Here is an 18,037-nt window from a genome sequence, read left to right on the forward strand (position 1 = left end):
GAGTTTTGTGTTTGTTTTTTTTTTTTTAATTTGTATCCCTGGTATCTTCGTTCAGGGGTTTTCGAATCGTTTTTTTTTTTTTTTAATTATTTATTTGGCAGACACCCAGTGAAAGGATGTTTCTGCCAGTGTCAAGTATTATTTTTATTTTCAAACAAAAAAATTATAGAAAATATTAATAACAATTAATACAAAAGTTCATAGTTTAAATGCGTTTAGCTTTATCATTTTAGAAATTATGCCCGCAATCCTTGAATTAGGTTAAAAAAGAAGGGTGGATACTTGGGTGGGGAGTTGGATTCCTGCCCGTGTTAAGCTACATATTTAGAAAGTTCTCCTTCTCTGTTGTCAGCGGATTTTGAATCGTTCGCTTTTTTTCCTAAGTTTATTATTCATATAATTAATTAATTTTATCGACATCACACATATGGATATCACTCATATTTAATTTTTATATGTCGAAGGTGAGAATCATAGTTGACAATGTAATTGCTTCATGGTACAAACTTTATTTGTTTATTGCACATAATAAGTGTACATTGGCGTACTTATTTCATTAAAAAAAAAACAAAATTTTCCAACCAATTAAAAACAGACTACTGATACTGGTCAAGATTCGAACCACATACAGCTGGTTGGAATATATGGGCAGATAGTGTTTGCACAGTAAAAACGAAAAAAAAAATCAGGATATTGCAGTATGAATGATTTAATAGTTACAACACTGTACAAAGAAGACAATGGAATGGTGAATGTTATACTGTGTAAATGTGATCACTTAAGCCATCAAATTTGCACTACAGTACGCGGCTGTCCAAGCTTAAAACACAGTTAGGGACATTTTTTGAAAAACTTATTTTTTTAAATTTTCTAGTAGGATCTACTTGGTCCAAGCAAAAAAACATTTTGAAAAAAAAATGTCCCTTACTCTGTTTTGAATTTGGACAGCCGTACGTACGTACGCTCTGTAAATATCCAGACTTCCTATTTCAATAGACTTCTTGATCTCTGAAAATAAAAAACTAACTAACTAACTAACCATCACGCCGCTTCCCCGCAGGGGTAGGCAGAGAGAATAGAGCGCCACACCACTCTGTCCTTGCAAACATTCTTCGCCTCTTCCACGTTCATGCATCTCCTCATACATACCCGCCGATTGTTACGACTCCTAACCTGACCACTTTCAAGTATTTGGCATACCTGATCGTGCCATGTTTTTCTCGGTCTTCCTCTGCTTCTTTTCCCGCTAACATTCGCCTCATAAATTTGTTTTACCGTTCTTTCTCTGAAAATATATAATTGGATATATAAATAGGTTTAGTATTTTCATATTTTTTTAAATATCTTTGTATCCACTTATTGTGTAGTTTTTTTTAAATGTATTTTTCTGATAACCTGTCTATTTACTGTACTCACATTTACAAATCACCGTTTGCACAAAAAAACGCGCTTAGAGTGTCGGAAATGAAGACTCTAAGAAGCAAGAGTCTTCGAGATAGAATAAGAAACGCCAGGATCAGGGAAATATGCGAGATCGAAGACGTCGTTAGGTGGGGAAGGCAACGAAGGAGACAATGGTATGCGCATGTGAGGAAAATGGAATCATCCAGACTCCCCCACATCGCACTGTACGGTCAACCCTATGGTAGACGACTCCCGGGCAGACCACCAAAGAGATGGATCGAAGCTGGATCGACATCGCAGGAGGCTAATCCCTCAAGGCCAAAAACAGGCTAAAAACAGGCCACAAGGTCTACACCAAGAAGAAGACATTTACTTTTTGAAGAACATCTAAAATTTGTTGTAGATTATTTCACGTTATACGGCTTTCCTTGCTTGTAAATCGTAAATAAATAAAAAAAAAATCGGGAATCGACCCCAGGACACGTGATTTGCCTGTAGAATGATTTTACAAAAATACTGGTAATTGCGCGCGTGTTACTAAAAAGGTTTCAACTTTTTATTGCCCTTAACACAAACGAACGTTTCATCAATTAGTTGTGGCCGCTTGCCATTTCTTTTAATAAATTTTTGCGTTTATTTTGAAATTTAAAAATTGCCAGATATACAAACTTAATGAGTTTCGGTACACAACTTCAGGCGTGGCGATTTGACCTTTTTATCGTTCTGTTGTGTCTTGTACCAGATATAATTTGATTCTCAAATTGTTTTCTTCCACACGAAAATAATTATTTGCTTTATAAATAACATCTTAACATGGATGAAGAAGAATATGGAAGTGTTGGCAAAAGAAGACTATGCTCGATTTTTTTTAAAACCAATATCCATGAATGAAATTTGGAGAATAAAATTAGGTTAGAACCATTAATTTCATTAACGGATTCGGCAGTCGGTTTGTAATCTATCCATTTTTAATTAAAGTTTTACTTGGTATTTTATACAATTTTCAAATTTTGTGTAGGTACTGCGGTATTTTTTGGTAGGTACAACGAATACATGAGTAAATAATTACAAAATTTTGAGTGTTTCCGAATACTTTTTCGATTAGGAGTTATTTTTTTACATTTTTTTGACATCTCAACATAAATGAAGAAGAATATAAAGTCTTAGCATTTACCGGGCTTACGACTGTCATAGGCTGGTTTAAGTGATCAATTTACACACGTGTAACATTCACCGTTGTTTTTAACTCTCGGCCTACATTTATATCTCCCTATATAAACCTGCTTTTCAGCTACATTTTCGTAATCTTTGAGGTGTTGCCATGAATTAATACTATCTAAAAAGTACGTTTCATCTCTCGCCTGATCGATTCAGATGATCGTGAGCGAAATCGTGAATGGCTGCACCAATTTCTTGAGCTATTAGTCATTTCTATTTGGCATTCGTGAAGGCACAAGCCTTATCACAAGATATTATATTTGGACGGATCTACGTTGTTACTTTCAATTTGATGAAAGGAAAAGGATCACCTGTCGCAGATTTGTGAATGGACCGAGCTGTAGGATGGTGATCTCACTCGTCTGGTCGAATTGAAATTGACGTTTCGTTCTAAGACGATCAAATCAGTTTAGACGTTATCTATGTGGGCATAGTAATACAGGTGGCGCAAAATTAATCACCTGGCGCATGGGTGGCCAACGTTTTCAGCAGCCGGGCCAGATTTTAGAAATGATATCTTACACTGGGCCGTAAAACAAAATTTCTTCTATTATTCAAAGTAAACATATATACATATTTATATATATATATATATATATATATATATATATATATATATATATATATATATATATATATATATATATATATATATATATATATATATATATATATATATATATATATATATATATATATATATATATATATATATTATTATAACCCTTATCCGCACCTAATGGTGCATAGGGCACTGCATCAAATTGACGCAGTGTTATCTTGATCATTACTTACATGAAGGCAAGGTGATCACTCTTGCGCTTCAGGAACCAGTCCAGGGTAATATTAATTAAATATTAGTGTTAAATCACTAATATTTATTTTCACCCCCCCCTGGGAATCGAACCCGGGACCTACAGCACGGAAGCTAAACACGCTGACCATTACACCACGGAGGCGGTATATATATAAATAATATATATAAATAATATATATAATAATATATATAATATATATAAATGTATATATATTTATATAATATATTATATAAATATATATACATTTATATATATATATATATATATATATATATATATATATATATATATATATATATATATATATATATATATATATAAAATTATTAAATTAGAGTTAGGCAAAACAAGAAATAATCAGAAAACTTCTCAGTTCTTCTGTTACTCTTCTCTTCTTTGGTCCAACGTCTTTACTACTTGACGCCATTATATGGGTCTTGAAATTGTCACGACGTGAAATACTTCCATATACTTATGGGATATGATACGAACTACGCATGGTGAAATGTTATTTTGATGGTTTTATGTACACTTAAAGAAAAAATATGTGAAATGCTCCGCGGGCCTTAAGTAGACACCCTTGATCTAGCGCAAAATTAAGATAATTTTTGAAAATGGCGTCGTACGTCAATCATAGGAAAACGTTTTTGAAACACGCTTTTTAACAAACAACTTAAGAACACATTTCTTTTATTTTTTGACATCATATCAAAGATGAAGAAGAATATGGAAGTCGGGGCATTTACGGGGCTGACGACCGTCATAGGCTGGTTTGGTCGTCAGCCCCGTAAATGGCCACACTTCCATATTCTTCTTCATCTTTGATGGGATGTCAAAAAATAATATGAAAATAACTCCTGTAATTGGAGATAACCCAGATTTTGTGAACAAGTATTTGGACACACTCAAAATGTTGTAAACACATTTATTACGTTTAACCTAATTTTGTTTTTAAAATATTTGAAAATTAATAAAGTATACAGTACTGTACCTGTATTGCTACTCATGTACTATAATAATATGTATATTAAATGTAAAAAGTTGCAAAATGTACACATTTTGAACCTTAAAAGAAAAAAAGTCGTAGTACTTCATTAACATTAGAGGTGAATGAACAAGAAAAAAAACAAAAAACTACTGTATTACATAGTTCATTATGTACTATGTTACAAATTTCTCAACTGTAGGTACTACAAATTTCTACTGTATTACAAATTTCTCGACTAATCCGAACTTGTCTAAATCCGAATAGGCCACAGCCCCAATTAGTTCGGATCTCTGGGTTTTCACTGTATTACCAATTGGTTTAATTTCATTATAATCACAGGGGAAAAAGCTCCTTTAAAGTTGGTACCCAGTTAACAGCGCCTTTGACAAACCTAACATAACCATTTTCTAAAATCGATAGCATTATCTTTATTGACCTATTTTTATTGTTCTTGTTTCAGAGTTGGAACCTTCATTTGCTCACCGTGACGTCACGATCAAAAGAGGACAAGATGCAGAGGAATTTTACGAACTTCTCACAGAAATCGGAAGGTAAGCTTTATTTCATGACGAATCTAATTTGCTGTGTCGGGTTGTGGTCCCGTGGTTAGTGTCGCGAACTCTCGAGTCAGTGTTTCTCGGTTCGAATCCACTCTACCACAATTTGATACCTATTTCTAATAATGAGCCGCTTAGTCTCACATAAATAGTATGAAATTGAAGTATTTGTCCGCCTCCGTAGCGTAATGGTCAGCACGCTAGGCTACCATGCTGGAGGTCCCGGGTTCGATTCCCAAGTGGGTCAAAATAAATATTTGTGATTTTTCAGTCTAATATGTATTTAATATGACCCTGGGCTAGTACCTGAAGCGGAGGGCTGATTACCTTTCCTTCGTGTATTTAACGATCAAGATAACACTGCTTCTATATGATGCAGTGCCCTATGCACCATGGGGTGCGGATAAGGGTTAGAAGAAGAAGAAGAAGGTATTTTGTAAATAATAAAAAAACACAGATATTTCTCTTTTTATTTAAAGAAAATTAATTCTCAGTTAGATTCGATAAATTAATTGTTAATTAAGTATCCCTTTCAGTTATCCATCAAAATAAAAGTCACTTATTGATTCTGCGGTGACTTTATGGTAATATCCATCCATTTGTAATTTAAGTTTTACTAGGTAAATACCACCGTTTCCTGAAATTTAATGTGACATTGAAATTGACAATTTGTAATTGAAAATGATGCGGAATGCATTGAAACACGAGTCTTATTAGATTTTAATAAATGGTGGTATTTACCTCGTAAAACATAAATACAAAAAAAAAGAAAATTATGTATAACAAAAAAAGGAATTATATTTCTTGCAAATATAGAACCTTAATTCAGTCATACTAATAATAATAATAATAAAACCCTTATCCGCACCCCAATGGTGCATAGGGCACTGCGTCATATAAACGCAGTGTTATCTTGATCGTTTACATATGAAGGAAAGGTGATCAGCCCTCCGCTCCAGTCCAGGGTAATATTGAATAAATATGACAGTGAAAAATCACTTATATTTATTTTACCCCCCTTGGGAATAGAACCCGGGACCTCCAGAACGGTAGCCAAGCGTGCTGACCATTACACTACGGAGGCGAACATACTAATTGAGTAATTTATTTATTCTTCCATTTTTAGAGTCATACTGTAATCTGTATTCTTTGATGGTGCTTAAATCAGAAACATACCTCTTATTATTTCGTGTAGTACCGGATTTTTTGGAACCTTCGAAATACCGTGTATAAACATTCCCTCGGACATAAAAACATAGTTCTCTATAAAAAAAATCCGTCATCAATTAATCTAAGTTTTGTACTGACACTGTCTGATGATGTTGGTTACGATGAAACCCGGTCGCTGGTCACATAAAATTTATAAATGGTCACTTAAAACAGCTTATGACGGTCTTCTAGTGGAACGGAAGGTCTGCTGATGACAGTCAACAGTCCGCCTTCTCCTGAGGAGTGCAACGTGGTTTCCTCCCAGCAATGAGCAAATGCTGAGAAGTTCCTGTTTGGGTCACACTAGATTATCCCTCCTGTTCCCAACACAGATTCAAATAAAAACATATTTAATTAGCTAGAAGAAACAAAAATGCACTAAATGATCTATAAACCTTGGACATAATAAGCAAGGTAAATAATAAATGCATTTACTATAAAAAAGCCTATGACGGTCGTTAGTCCGGTAAATGCCCAGACTTCCATATTCTTCTTCATCTATGTTGGAATGTCAAAAAAAATATGAAAAATAACTCCTATAATTGGAGATAATCCAGATTTGTGAAGTATTTGACTCAAACTCATGACTCACTCAAAATGTTGTAAAAAAACTATATTGTTGTTATTTTATTCTATCGCAGATATTATCTTAGTTATAGATACAAAAGACCCAAAACAGATCTGCTCAGAGATCCTGGCAGAGGTCAATTGATAGTTCGAAAAGGTGTTGATGTATATTTCCACGTTGCTAGAAATGCTAGAAAGTTGGCAGATTTAAGAACAGATTTTTCTTTATGTCACCGGTCTCCTAGATCCGAGAATACACCCAATATTATGTACACAGACCTGTAATAATGATGTGAAAATATAAAATACGAAAAACACAGACAGTTGGCACAAGTCCGAAATTCTTAAGCTTATGCCAATCCTCAGTTGGACGATTTTCTGTACAAACTTATCTTTCATAAATTACACACCTATGTGCTATTGTAAAAAGCTTTTAGCGATAAATTTCAATTTTCAGCCCATTCAGAAGCTCATAGTGTTCTTTTGGGTACCGTTTCCACATTTTACTAATATTTTGGACTACATGTCATTCTGACCTTAGACATTTTTTTATAAAGGTTATTATATAGGTTAGAAATGTGATAATTATATATAAACGTACCTTTACAAGTTCAATAATGTTTTCTAAAAATATTTTTAAGCTTAAGGCTTTAAAATTGTTTTTATTTTTAATTTTTTTATAAATAAGTTATTTCAAGCTTTTAAAAATCATAAGATAGGTCTATAGCTCTCATTTCCAAAAAAATCCATTTCATGTTTAACATTCATTTGCATTTTTAAAACTTTTTTTAAAAGAGAAAAACAGCACGAATGACTGTATAGCTGTCTATGAATCTTTACATGACTCAATATAAAAGCTTGCTGCGTAAAAATTAAATTTTCCATTTTAAACGTAAGTTTTACTTGGTAAATACTACCATTTCTTTAATCTGTTCTGACAAGTCTTTCGATGCATTTATTTCGATGTTTAAACACGTGTCACAATAGATTTGAAGAAATAGTGGTATTTACCAAGTAAAACTTAAATTATAATGGGTAGATATTACCACAAAGTGACTGCCAAATAAATTAATGAAATTATTATTGTCTTTTAATTTCTCTTTATTACGCACTGTATTTAATGACTTTGAAAGCTTGGAAAATTATTTTCAAATGTCTTCAAACTTTCGTTTTTATTCAGCACTAAGAAATTTTTCTAAAAAATATGTCTTTCTGCAATTAGGCCTGTATCTGTTCCAAAAATCCTTAATTTATTGCCGATGGAGGTCAAAATAAAATATGGAACAAAGGCAAAATAAAGGAATGGGTTCAAGAGTCAATGCGATGAAAATTGTAAAATAGTTTTTATTTTTAATTTTGTTCTTTCTTCTTTGTGCGTATATTAGGTTAAAATATGTAAAAACAATAAAAAACGTTTACAACATTTTGAGTGTGTCCAAATACTTGTTCACAAAATCTGGATTATCTCCAATTACAGAAGTCATTTTCATATTATATTTGTACATAAAAAATGCTTCTTATTCTTTGAAATATTATATGTGTACATAAAAAAAGCTTCTTTACATCTCACCAATAGATGTCTCTAGTGAAGTTCTAGTGATTCAAGAACAAGGCTTCTAAATTGGTTCATATATATATGGAACTTCCAAGAATTTGAATAGTGTGGTTGTCAATAATGGGTAGAAATGGTGAATGTTACGCGTGTGTAAAGTGATCACTTAAACCACCCTATGACGGTCGTCAGCCCCGTAAATGCCCAGACTTCCATATTCTTCTTCATCTTTGATGAGATGTCAAAAAATAAAATAAAAAACGTATTTAAAAAGAACTCCACCGACAAGACACGCAAGGTGGCTTACTGGGGCTCTGCAAAAAAATATCCCACATTCATAATACATTTTTTTCTTAAAGATTTTCACACGATTTTGAAATATTAATGTTAATATTTTTGTGTAAATACACTATAAAAACATAATGAGTAAAGTGAATTGTGTACTGTGAACATCTATAATGAATATCCGAACGACTTCTGAAAGTTTCACTACAAAAAATAGGCAAAAATATGTATTTTTTGTCAAAAATCTTGTAATGTAAAATAATTCTGCACGGGACGGAAAGTTTGACACTCTTTATTGAGCAGCGTAGAGGTTAAATATGTTTATAATTTTTTTCAATAAATGTATACAGTTTATGTAAAAATAAAAATAAATCGTTTTTTTTAATATTTTAGTAACATTCAAAATTATTATACTTTGACAAGTTGTTACTGTCGAAGCTCTTATTACCTCACTCGAGTTATATTATTCTTCATCTCTGATCATGAGTAGACAACGAACCTGTTTCGGCGTCCCATTTCAAACACTGTATCGTGGCCTTTCTTTGTTCTTGTTTATGAATTCAGACCGAGCGAGCTAAACGTTTATTGAATCGAATCGGGGAATAACGTACAGCTACGGATCTGTTTGCTGCGCGATGTGCGATAATGTGAGATTTAAGATAAAATGTATATATGTAAAATAGGTCAGAAACGCAGCGGGAGGTATTGCTCAGTTTAAAAAGGATATTTTGTCATTTTAGTACCAGGGCAGGACCAACCAGGTTTATCTTCTGTCTCTGCAACATTATGTTATGTAATACATAATGAATGCAGTCGAAATGCGATCTCTCAAAAAAATGCGGCAAAACGATGTATGACAGATTTTCGAATGGTGAACGAAGGAAGGAATGCAAAGCTGAGATAAGCATTATCGATAAAATTAAGAAAGGTGCGTTGAGATGGTTTGGACATGTGGATCGAATGAGTGAGGAAAGAACGGTAAAACAAATTTATGAGGCGAATGTAGCCGGAAAAGAGAACATAGGAAGATCGAGAAAAACTTGGCATGATCAGGTATGTCAAATACTTGAAAGCGGTCAGGTTTGAAGTTGAAATAATCGGCGGTATGTATGTATTTATGAGGAGATGCTTGAACGTGGAAGAGGCGAAGAATGTTTGCAAAGCCAGGGTGATGTGGCGTTCTATTCTCTCTCCCTACCCCTGCGGGAAACGGCGTGATGGTTAGTTAGTTGGTTATTGTAAGTAATAAAAATGAAAATAAACGGGTACCTACAAAAATATCAAAATATTAAATAAACCCAATAATACATGTAACAAACCCAACATTACCCATTGATATCCAGATTTTATCAGCTCGAATTATAATTCTGTGTTCACACTTGTGTCTTAAAAACGGACGGATCTTTCTGGCGTCTGTCCAAATAATTCAGATAATTTCGCTGAAGGTTACACAAATATAAATACTTTTTTCAACACGTTTGCCCTTTTCACGACTGCATTGTCACAGATTGCCATTATTGTCATTTTAAATGCAGTCCAAATGATAGATAGGTACTGGAATCTGGAAGAAGCTGGATGTTTCTATTAAAGGTGTTGCCATTACCGCGTGTTACTTTTACCGTGTGTTTGTAAAATGAAATGAAAATGTTTTGAGCGTGTTTTATACAAACGGCCATTTTAATTATAACGTTTAATTTTTAAAATATCATAATCTTTTTCATAGAATAACAATTTTTAACCAACGAAAAAATAATAGTGGGGTTATTAGATATAAACAATTCATTCAAACCCTTATCCGCACCCCAATGGTGCATAGGGCACTGCATCATATAAACGCAGTGTTATCTTAATCGTTAACGCATGAAGGAAATGTGATCAGCCCTCCGTTTCAGTAATATTGAATAAATATTATAGTGAAAAAAATACTTATATATATATTTGATCCCCCCCTGAGAATCGAACCCGGGACCTTCAGAACGGTAGCCGAGTGTGCTGACCATTACACTCTGGAGACGGACGAAAAAAAGCAAACAATAGTTTACTTATAATAAACAAAAGTTTGCTGTTATTAATTACGAAAATGTGTATAATATAGTTGAACTTCGTTATCTGACGAATAGTCAATTATATGACTGGATTTTTTGTCCGTTATATCCGTTCGTTAAATAGAGGTCAGTTATATCGAGGTTTTACTGTATTGTTCTTTGGATTCCTGAAATACTCAACATTCCATATCATCGTGTAATAATGGTATAAATAATTACAATGGTCTCAAAATGATAGTATTGTTTACTTGGTAAAATAATGGGTTACTTGTAGATTTCAATCCATATGAAGTTAAGAAAACAATTTATGTTTGTCGGACATTATGTTTGGCGAAATGTCAAGGAGTTGCAACTGAATGATGTCAGCATCTCGCGGTGTCATCGCGTGAATCACTCTGCTTGCGATTTTATAATACGGCATTTCATTGAGATTTTAGTAATTAATTGCTTTAAATATAGTATTATTTCGCCACACGTTTTCCGGCAACGCATCATTAAATATCTGAGATATTTTTCGATTTTGAAACAAGAATTTTAGTACATTACTATTGTAGAATCAAATCTAATCTTCGTGTATTTTGAGTACTTCCAAATCTTTCTTCACAAATACTGTTTAAATACCAATACTGCTTAATTCCCTGTGAGATTGTTTTCAATATAATAAATATATCACAGTGAGTTCCGAGATAGACTTCCGCTGAGAATATATTCAACGAATTATAACTCGTGACAGTCAAACTACTACTATACTCTAAAACAGGCCTGGCCAACCCAAATCGCACCCGGGGCGCATCGATAACCTAAATTTTCCCATACAGACATTAGAAAAAAATATGACAAAGAATTTCATACTTATTGATTTTTTGTAAGTACAGATTATCAATAATTTGAACGCAGAGGTAATCAGAAAGTACAATCAGGGTAGCTGTGAAAAAAAAAACTTTACTACGATCAGATTTGAGAAGGAAACACACATTGAACCAACAAGAAAAAAATATCTGTAAAGTAATATTGTATCTGTAAAGTAAAGTATCTGTAAAGTATATATTGAAAAATTTTAACATTCAACAATATTAATTAGGACACATAAATCAAACAATATTACAATTTTATTTTAAATAAAACCCATTTTTCAATGGCCACTCACTGCGAGATTTCAATTTCTTTTCGTTGACGTAATTTTTCTAAAGCTATTCCCATAGTTGAAATTGCACACCTTAACTGGTTTTTGAGATTTTTCGAGATTGCCTTAAATTGACGATGCTGAAGAGTGTGCGAACGGATATGGTAGGGACTGACCGGATCCATTTCGTCGTAACGTGTTACGTTACGATGCGAGCATTCGTAGAGCGAGCGTAATAAATTCGCCACACATGACCGCGGGCCGCGGGTTGGCCATGCTCTAAAATAACATTTAGATGTTCATTTAAAATTGCTCACAAATCACAAGAAAACACTTCCCAGTTAAACGATACACAAATCACAAATAATAACAAACTACAAAACCATAAATTTGGTAATGCAGAAAATAAATAAAATCAAATATACCATATACCACGTCTAGTCAAAGGATCTTTTGGTATTTCGCAATGTAGTTCTTTCATCTTGTTCCATTATTTATACAAACGTTTATTAACACTACCATTTATAAAAGAGCTATTAATTTTTGGATTAAAAAGGTGAATAGATACGAATTAGATTGTGTCATCGTCCAAATGTGTACGAGATCACGATTCATGAGAAACTAATAACTAACTTAGAATATAATTGTATAATACGCCCTCGGCTCGGGAAAATCCAGTGAGGACGATAGTAATTTTCTGTACGATGAAGGAAATAAACAAAATAATCATAATAAATGGATTTTTAAACAGAGACGTTAGAAAGGTTTGCATAAGAAGGATTTATGTAGGTACGTTTGGGCATTTTTCTTTCAAAAGTGCATTGGAAAAACAAAGTTCTCCTTAACACTTTCCATATGAATGCAAAGTGAACGATGAACGATGTGTATTGTATTTTTTTTTAAAGAGAAATATTTGTGTTTTTATTATTTACACAAATATTTTTATTTCATACTATTTCTGTGAGCCTAAGCGGTTCATTATTAGAAATAGGTATCAAATTGTGGTAGGGTGGGTTCGAACCGAGAAACTCTGATTTACGAGTCCGCGACAATAACCACGGGACCACAACCCGACACGATTACCATATCACAAAGTAAACAATGCTTTTAATGAACAAAAGATCTCATTTTCCAAGAATAACATTTTTTTTTAGTATTCCTTTTCCTCAAAATCAGATAATAATTTTCATTAAAAAAAATACTCTCTCAAATTCATTACAACTGAATGATTACAAGGTACGAGGGTTTTTTTAAAATTAGTCATACAAACTTGCCGGTTAAAATGATGTAATACAGTTTGTTGTTGTGTATACCATAGTACAGGGATGGCGAACGAGTGACCCGCGTGAGAAATTATCCTACCCGCTTGAACTTTTAGATATTATTATTTTATTTAATAAAAAATAAAAAAAATCATTAAAAAAAAGGTAAAAAGATACCACCTTGGATAGGTGTTGCATCGAAATCTACAAAAATCTGATAAACCAAGCCACGAAGTAAAAAGCAAAAAAATATATATAACCGATGTCAATGGTATATTTGACTATACACTATTCCCATGACAGCATTTAAAATCGAATCAGAAATTCTAATCAACTTTTATCACAGATATAATGCAAGTATCAAAGCATTTATTTATGATTGTTTTAATTCCTCAACCTATATGACCCGCAAAATCGGTTTAAAAAAAAAAAAACAAAAACAAATTTGACCCACTTGCGAATAAGGTTCTCCATCCCTACCCATAGTATATAGTATGTACCTACAATACTCGAATTTGAATATTCCATTATTTTTTCCTCGATTGTATATTTGTATCGAATCAAGTATGCTAAAAAATAGATGAACCAATTTGCATCCAATTAATTTTGATTGATTTCGTTTATTTCCAGGGGTAAATTCGGCACAGTCTACCACTGCAGAGAGAAGGAGACGGGCTTGGAACTGGCTGCCAAGTTCGTGGGAGTGACAAGGAGAGAGGACAGGAGAAATGCCGAAAGAGAGGTGGACATCATGAGGCAGCTAAGGCACCCGAGGCTCATACAGCTGTATGACGCCTTCGATACAGGAAAACTGATGTGCGTCGTGTTAGAGCTGTAAGTAAAACGATTCCAAGAAGTTGACAATGCAATTTGAATCGATCGTGCGCTGTGACCAATTCAATAGTATGCTAATAACATCAACTTTGGCTTTGTATTAATGCAACATTTGCATTATCCTTTCGAGTAATGTAAGAAACATACTAAGTACTCACTCTTGCAAAGGTTTCGAAATTGTTCGCTAGACCAGAGTTCTTCAACTTGGGCTTTTAGGACCTCGGGTTACATTAAGGCGATTTACACAATCGATAATGCCCGACAGAAAATTCTAATGTATCGTATTTGATAGGATACAGATGACGCAATTATCGATGGTCATGACAAAGGTTTGTTGTTACTATATGTTTAAGGAAGGAAGAGGAATAGCTGAAAGAAAGGGAGAATGACAGCAATCTTCCAATTTGAGAACTAACCTCTTAAATTAGGTACTATTTTAAACACCACAGATAATATTATACTCTTTATTTGAATTATATTCGAAAACTGACGTCTTAAATTAGGTACTATTTTAAACACCAGAGATAATATTTTATTCTTTATTTGAATTATATGCGAAAACTAACATCTTGAATTAGGTACTATTTTTAACAGCAGAGATAATATTTTCTTCTCAATTTAATCATTTATGTATCACTCAATTTTGGGTGCTTTGCCAATATATATTTTGTTAAATTAATCATTTGCAAAATAGAGAATAAATGAGTATAAATTGAAAATAACAGGCGGTTGTTATTTAATAGCAACAACACATTCTTTCAATGTCCTGTTTTCAAAATTAGCAACGCTAGCAAATTACTTGGAACAATATAAACAGATGTGTTAGCGGCAGTAAAAATTAAAATAAAAGAATGATGATATTTTGTGTTCTCTAGTTTAAGTGGGTTGTTCGAATCCCGATATACTGGCAATAACATCCAGGAAAAAGCACTTCATTTAAAAACTACACCCGATTGATGCGCAATCATGTATGTGAATATATGTGCACAAATAATTTGGTTCTGTCTTTGAACAGGAAAGCCTATTTAGACAGATGCAGCAATTCACGCATAAAAAACATAAATAAACAAAATGGAACACGGAACACCGTTAACCGGAACAACGTTGTTTTTGTGAATTCACTCGAGATATGCTAAACTGTTAGGGATTGTTTATACGGATTAAAATGAAGCTTGCCATGATTTTTTCCTGGTGAAATGCTAATTAATCGTCTTAATCCCGTATTCAGAAACTGCGTTAATATTTGACCTTGAAACGAAATCTCCAAACAAAAAAGATATTTTTTCTTATCCTCACCCCCCGTATCCTGCCTTCAAGGATAGTTTTAACAGGAGATAAAACTATCAATTTTCTAGTAAACAAAGGACCTAAATTGCACCCTTGTGGTACACCACTTTTGATATACTTAATACATTATCTGATTGGCTTAAAAACTTTAATTAAATGCTATCATATGGATTAAGAAACAATTTAGATGACTGAAATCATACCGTCTTAATTACAGAACAAAATAATACACAAGATAATTACCATACATAGTTGCACGGCAATATGCCTTGCCTGCGTCTGTTTATGCAAATACGCGTAATGGGAGCCATCGAGGTTAATTATTGCCAACGTTGCTTAATAATTATGAGACTCTGTTCGGACTTCGAAATAAAAACAAAAGATACGCGCAAGGCGCGTTCATTTGTCTTTTTTCTCTATTAATTTTTCCGATCTAAATAGTTGGCCAGCGGCCAGGCTAGCCAGTGGCGCTGCGGACTGGTATGGGGTGTGACGTTGCGCAGGGTATTCGAGTCGACCGAATATTTATATTTGCGTATATCAACACTTGACTTTGAAGACGTATGCAAAATCTTAGTTTTGGTTAGGGTATTTATTTACGTATTCTCTCTCTCTTTCTAACGTTCATTGACTGGGCTAAGGATTGAAACACGTGAATGAAAAGAGAAGCTTTTTATTTTATTTTAAACTATTGCATAACTTCCATCTTTAAAATTAAACATCGTACAGACCTCTGACATTTATTCATGAAAATATTTTTCACGATATTTTAAAGGCTAACTTTTATAATATTATTTTATTAATTATGAATATACTATATACTTACTATCTTCTTATTCTTGGTGTGGCCTGTTTTAAAGCGGGATCACCCTCCATGTTGATTCCCAGCTGTCAATCCATCTCTTTGGTGGTCTGCCCGGGAGTCTGGATGGTTCCATTCACCTCACATGCGCATTCCATTATCTTCTTCTACCTTCCCCACCTAATGACATCTGATGTCTCGCATATTTCTCTATATGCTAGATATACTATCAAATTGAGTAAAAAAGTGTATTAACTATCCTACACGGATGGATGCATGAGAAAATTCACCTTAAATCTACGAACGTATCACGTACGCGTGACAAAACAATTCATGCCATATAAATAAATAAACGTATTGCATACGCGCGACAAAACGACTTATGTCATAGAGATATACCAATCTACGCTTTTTCCTTTCAGTTCCTTTCAGTTAGTTTTTATTTTAAATAGGTACAGTATGACATTGAAAGGAGAAAAATCCATTTGGGAGCTATTTATATATAACAAAATATTATTTTAAGTAGATTCTTATAATTAGCTTAGTAGTGCTATATGAATGTAATATTTTATATTGTTACATGTACCCACGCACGCATTTTGTCGTTTTTGATCATTAGTAAATACATAGAGTAATTATAAAATAAATCTAAATATTAATATCGTTTATTGAGACGTCAATATGAAGTATGGATAATTACAGGGTTTGCCACCTATCGTTTTACACTTCGTAAACTGTTTCGAACCAGTTATTGACAGGCCTAAGCCTTGTTAACACCCAGACTTCAATATTCCCTTCATCTTGTTGAGATATCAAAAACATTTTACTTCGTTATTCTCAAAGGCTTGCGCCTTGAAATTCGTATATTTAGGTAAAAAGAAAAATGAATACGAAAACATCTTTATGAAGGATGAACACACATGTTTACGGTCGCGTTTCTTTATCCAACATCAATATACCTGTATAAGTCAAATGCATTTTAAAAGAATTTTTGGTTTTAAAGCAAATGTTGATTTTGAGAGTAAGGCGGGAAATTGAATGGGTTCTTTCACTTGTCATGATATCACGTTCCTTTAGTTTGCTTTTGTAAAAAGAATTTAATGAGGCAAATAATGAATTCAAAGCCAGATTTAAGCACAATGTTATGTCGTATTGAAAATTGCTAATTGTCACAATTTTGACATCCCGTTTGGTGACTTCATCAAGAGAATATCCATATGATTTTTTCTTGTATTTTGTGAACTAAGATTTTAAAAATGTATTAATGCTATTTATTAATATCGAATACTAAGTATGCCTTTCGTTTATCATTTTTCCGTAAACTACAGAGATTCAAGTTTCAGATAGATTTGTATGGCCCATGAATAATGTTTTAACATTTTTTACCTCTAAAATACCAAAACTTACCCGAACATCTATTGTCTAGCCAGGTTTAAAATGAATATAAAAATAATTTGTGATGACAAGTCATAACAATATTAAATTAAAGTACAATTTTCTTTCAATAATACTTGGTAATTTCAAACGATTCCATCTAAATTTTAAAGATTTCTTAACGTAAAATAGTTTTCATATTTGCATGTGGTACGAATATAACCGCATTTAATTTGTCTTAAATTACTTTTTCGACGTGTAATAAATTTTCCAGCCCAAAATAGCTGCTAAAATATTTGTGGCGACCTTGATAAAATATTTTTGATGACCCTGAAACAGAGCCCTAATGAATTTATCTCTGGTTTCATAGAAAACGTCACGAATTTCGAGGAACGGACGAGAACGGCGATCGTGGCGGGAGTTTTCATTTGTTATTTCTTCCCGCGTTAGTCTGCGCACGCGCACATTCCCCGCCACCTGTTGGCGACGGAAATAACACGCGACATTCAAAATTCAAACTGAGTGCTCTTCTTTTTATAATTTTTTCTCGTTTCTTTTCTGTGAATGGGATAATTAAATACCAAACAACATATTATCTAGAGTTTTCCTGACTAACACATATTGTCAATGACTGAATAAGCTATGAGTCAGTGTCAGTTTTATTTTAATTTATTAATTCAGCAATCAAAGGTTGGGTAATAAAATATATTGT

At 33.1% G+C, this 18,037-nt stretch overlaps 1 protein-coding gene across 6 annotated transcripts in view; it reads left to right on the plus strand.

The window, feature by feature from the left end:
• The window catches only part of LOC148313203 (uncharacterized), a 56,212-nt gene that overhangs the window by 29,774 nt on the left and 8,401 nt on the right, over positions 1 to 18,037 (plus strand). For all 6 annotated transcript variants that reach the window (XM_088266714.1, XM_088266697.1, XM_088266680.1 and 3 more), the window contains 2 exons: positions 4,889 to 4,979; positions 13,659 to 13,862. In XM_088266714.1, the coding sequence (XP_088122840.1) occupies positions 4,889 to 4,979; positions 13,659 to 13,862 (295 nt within the window). The remainder of the gene's footprint in view (positions 1 to 4,888; positions 4,980 to 13,658; positions 13,863 to 18,037) is intronic.

The sequence above is a fragment of the Brachycentrus maculatus genome, unplaced genomic scaffold (assembly GCF_059751285.1).
Source record: "Brachycentrus maculatus isolate JH-2025_06_01 unplaced genomic scaffold, ASM5975128v1 h1tg000017l, whole genome shotgun sequence".
Classification (NCBI taxonomy): domain Eukaryota; kingdom Metazoa; phylum Arthropoda; class Insecta; order Trichoptera; family Brachycentridae; genus Brachycentrus; species Brachycentrus maculatus.